The sequence below is a fragment of the Empidonax traillii genome, unplaced genomic scaffold, assembly GCF_003031625.1.
Source record: "Empidonax traillii isolate 1590-97213 ecotype Southwest subspecies unplaced genomic scaffold, ASM303162v1 scaffold2135:size51128, whole genome shotgun sequence".
Classification (NCBI taxonomy): domain Eukaryota; kingdom Metazoa; phylum Chordata; class Aves; order Passeriformes; family Tyrannidae; genus Empidonax; species Empidonax traillii.
In genome coordinates, this window is record NW_020957328.1 from 1 (window position 1) to 4358 (window position 4358).

The 4358-nt window shown below is 55.3% G+C and overlaps 1 protein-coding gene across 1 annotated transcript in view; it reads right to left on the bottom strand.

The window, feature by feature from the left end:
- Positions 1-486: 486 nt before the first annotated feature.
- The window catches only part of EPHA2 (EPH receptor A2), a 14895-nt gene continuing 11023 nt past the window's right edge, over positions 487-4358 (bottom strand). The window contains exons 12-17 of the mRNA XM_027909442.1: positions 4151-4212; positions 3836-4045; positions 3408-3557; positions 3002-3195; positions 1800-1955; positions 487-592 (exon numbers count right to left, since the gene is read on the bottom strand). Of these exons, the coding sequence (XP_027765243.1) occupies positions 487-592; positions 1800-1955; positions 3002-3195; positions 3408-3557; positions 3836-4045; positions 4151-4212 (878 nt within the window). The remainder of the gene's footprint in view (positions 593-1799; positions 1956-3001; positions 3196-3407; positions 3558-3835; positions 4046-4150; positions 4213-4358) is intronic.

The window sequence follows — 4358 nt, forward strand, 5'->3', positions numbered from 1 at the left end:
TTTTTTTTTTAATTCCCCCTATTTTTTTTTCTCTCCCGAGTCCTTAATTCCTCGCAATAAATATACAAAAATAGAATAAATTAGGTTAAAAAATACAAGGCAACACTGGCAAACACAGCGTTAAAGGGGGGGGGGAGGAAAAACCACCCAAAATCCCGGTGGGAGAGGAATAAATAGGGAGAAAAAAAAAAAGCAAAAATGAATCAGTTTTGGGACTGAGCCCTTTGGGTTTTTTCTTCTTCTTGAAATGTGGGAGGGGGGGGAGAAAAAAAAACAAAACACCCCCCCCCTTGAAAAACCTCCCCCAGCTCCCCGGGGAGGGGCTGGAAATCCCATTTCCACCCGTTTTTCCACGGGCAGGGGGAGGGGACACCCGTTTTGCCCCGTCCCCCCCGGGGAGGAGGTTGATAATAATACTCTGAAACTGCTGATGAATGACAGGGACAATAAATAAACCCCGGGGAGGGAGGGGGCTCTGGGGGGGGCTCAGCCCGGGGCCCCCCCGGCCCCCGCCTGCTCCTGCAGCCCCAGCAGGCTGTAGGTGATCCTCTTCTGGTGGCCCGGCAGCCGCACCCCGATCCGCTTGATGTCCCTGCAGAGACAGGGAAAACGGGGATTAAACAGGGATTAAACAGGGATTAAACAGGGATTAAACAGGGATTCGTGGGGTGATGGAGCCGGGAATGGGGCTGCGGGAAAGGGCGGGTGGGAGGGATCCAACCGGACCTTGGATCAGGGAAACCCCCACGTGGTTCCTGAGGGAGGGGTGGGCACAGATTGTCCCATGGGATGGTTCATCCTGAGGGATGGGTGGGTGGGCGTGGATCATCCCAAGGGATGGGGGAATGGACGTGGATCATCCCAAGGGATGGTTCATCCTGAGGGATGGGTTAATGGACATGGATCATCCCGAGGGATAAACTGACATGGATCATCCCAAGGATGGACATGGATCATCCCAAGGATGGACATGGATCATCCCAAGGGACGGTTCATCCTGAGGGATGGATGGACGTGGATCATCCCAAGGGATGGGTGGATGGATGTGGATCATTCCGAGGGTTGGTCCATCCTGAGGGATGGGTGGATGTGGATCATCCCAAGGGATGGACAGACATGGATCATCGCAAGGGATGGGTGAATGGACGTGGATCATCCTGAGGGACAGTCCATCCAGAGGGATGGATGGATGTGGATCATCCCATGGGATAGGTGGATGGACATGGATCATCCCAAGGGATAGATGGATGTGGATCATCCCATGGGATAGGTGGATGGACATGGATCATCCCAAGGGATAGATGGATGTGGATCATCCCATGGGATAGGTGGATGGACAGGGATCATCTCGAGGGATGGAGGATGGACGTGGCTCATCCTGGGGCAGATGGATGGACACGGCTCATCCCAAGGGACGGATGGACACCGTGACTCATCCCGGCCTCTCCAGCCAAGGAACATCTAATTTTATCCCATCCCTTGGGCCGCCAAGGCCATGGAAGTGGTTTCCGTTCCCAGCACATCCCTGAGCCCCGGGATTGGGGGGGGGACAGTGTGGGAATATCCAGGGGACACCATGGGGATATCCAGGGACACTGTAAGAGCAGTGTGGGGACACCATGGGGGACACGAAGGGGACACCCCCTGGGGACAGGACAGGACAGGGACACACCATGGGGGCAGCATGGGAATGCTGAGGGGACACCACGGGGATGGAATGGGAATATTGAGGGGACAGCAAAGGGACACACCATGGGGACAGCACGGGAACGTCAAGGGGACACTGAGGGGACACTCACTCGCTGGTCATCTGCAGGACCTTCTCGATGGTGCTGTAGCCCGAGGCCATGAAGGTCTCGGTGTACTGGGGCATCCGGATGGACTCCAACCACTCCGGGACGGAGCGGAACGGGACACCCTCGGAGCCGCTGGTGCTGGGCAGGCGGATGGACACCCTGGGGCACGGAAAGGGGTGGGAAACGGTGAGAAAATGGGAAGATGACAAAAAACCCCCAACCGGCGCAGAAACGAGAGGTTGGGAAAACCTCAGGGGAAAAGGGAAGGGTGTGAAAACGAGGGGAAAAAATGGAACGATGCGGAAAAATGTGTCGAAATGGAGAGATGGGAAAAACAATGGGAGGATGGGAGGGTGCAAAACTCCATGGGAGAGCGGGAGGGTGCAAGAAACGATGAAGAAAAGGAAGGGCAGAAAGATGTTGTGGAAGAGAAACGATGCAAAAAACGATGCAGGAGCAGAAAAGGGGCAAAAACGGGGCAGAAATGGAAGGAGGGAACAAAAGAGATGCCAAAATGGAAGGGTGGAAAAATGAGGTGGGGAAAAAAGAAACGGAAAGGTGGGGGGGAAAAAAAACAATGCAAAAAGTGGAAGGGTGCAAAAAATAAGGAGGAAATTAAAAAAAAGGGCGTGAAAGTGGAAGGATAAAAAAAAAACCCAAAAGGATGAAAGAAACGACGTGAAAATGCAAAGATGCCAAAAAATTTTAGGAGAATGGAACTGGTGGGAAAACGTTGCAGAAATGGGAAGATGCCAAACAAATAATGCAGAAACGTGACGATGAAATGGTGGTGAAGAAAGGAAATGGTGCAAAAAGGGATGTGAAAATGGGGAGGTGCCAAAACCGAGGTGGAAACGGAGATGTCAAAAGGGACGTGAAGGTGAAGAGATGCAAAACCTGGCACAAAACAGCACCAGGGGAATGCAAAACTACGGAAAATGACACAAAAATGGTGCCAAAAGCAGCGGAGGACACAAAGATATGTTGGAATCAGAGAATCCTGGGATGGTTTGGTTGGAAGGGACCTTAAAGCCCATCCAGTGCCACCCCCTGCCATGGGCAGGGACACCTTCCACCAGCCCAGGTTGCTCCAGGCCCCGTCCAACCTGGCCTTGGACACTCCCAGGGCTGGGGTAGCCACAGCTGCTCTGGGTAACTGTCCCCCCATCCCCCCATCCCCCCATCCCAGAGCTCCCCACACTCACCGAGGGTCAAAATCCGCCAGAGCCTTGAGGGACTCGGGGGCGCGGATCAGCTTGTCCAGGATGCTGACGATGTCGGCGAATTTGGGGCGCCGGGCGCGCTCCTGCTGCCAGCACTGCATCATCAGCTGGTAGATGGCCGAGGGGCAGTCCAGGGGTGCAGGGAGCCTGAAACCCTCGTTGATGGCCTTCATCACCTACGGGGGGGGAGGAGGAGGAGGTTGAATGATGATCCCCCCAAAAAATCCCCGTGTTCGCACAAATCACAGAATGGTTTGGGTTGGGAGGGACCTTAAAGCTCATCCAGTGCCAACCCCTGCCATGGGCAGGGACACCTTCCACCAGCCCAGGTTGCTCCAACCTGGGCTTGGATGTCCCCCAAACCCTGGTGGTGCAGGGGGGTGCTCACCTCGTGGTTGGAGAGTTCCCAGTAGGGCCGCTCGCCGTAGGACATCACCTCCCACATGACGATGCCGTAGCTCCAGACGTCGCTGGCCGAGGTGAACTTGCGGTAGGAGATGGCTTCGGGCGCCGTCCAGCGGATCGGGATCTTCCCGCCCTATGGAAACACCGGGGTCAATTCTGCACCCCCCAAAAACCACCTCACCTTGGCCAACCATCCTGACATGAACAACCACCCCAACAACCAACCACCCTACTTTGGACAACCCACCACCCTTCCGTGGCCAAGGCACCATCTCCACCTTGGTCAACCACCCCACCTTGGTCAACCACCCCTTCAGGGCCAACCAACCATCCCACCACAACCAACCACCCACCGTGACCAACCCACCACCGGCCACGCCCAACCACCCCCCTCTCCGTGGTGACACTCACGCTGGTGGTGTAGGTGGCTTCAGGGTCATCTTCCAGCACCCTGGAGAGCCCAAAATCGGACACCTTGCACACCAGGTTGCTGTTCACCAGGATGTTCCTGGCTGCCAGATCCCGATGGACGTAATTCATGTTGGCCAAGTACTTCATGCCGGCAGCGATGCCCCGCAGCATCCCCACCAGCTGGATGACGCCAAAGTCCCCCTCTTTTTCCTGGGAAAAGGGGAGAATCCAGTCTGGAATCCATCTGTCATCCCACCTCCCGTGGTGGGTGTTTGTTCCACCAGCACGTGGTCCTTGTCCCCAGGTGTCACTTACCCGCAGGAATTTATCCAGCGCCCCGTTCTCCATGTATTCCGTGATGATCATGAAGGGCTTGTCTGTACAAAAACCAGGCCCAGAATGGGTAACCCCCCCCCAAAATCCCTCCAACCCCCAACTGAAAGAGCTCCAAAACCGAAAAACCACATTTGAATCCCCCCAACTTCCTCCAAACCCTCCCAAAATCCTCAGCTCCACAAGAACG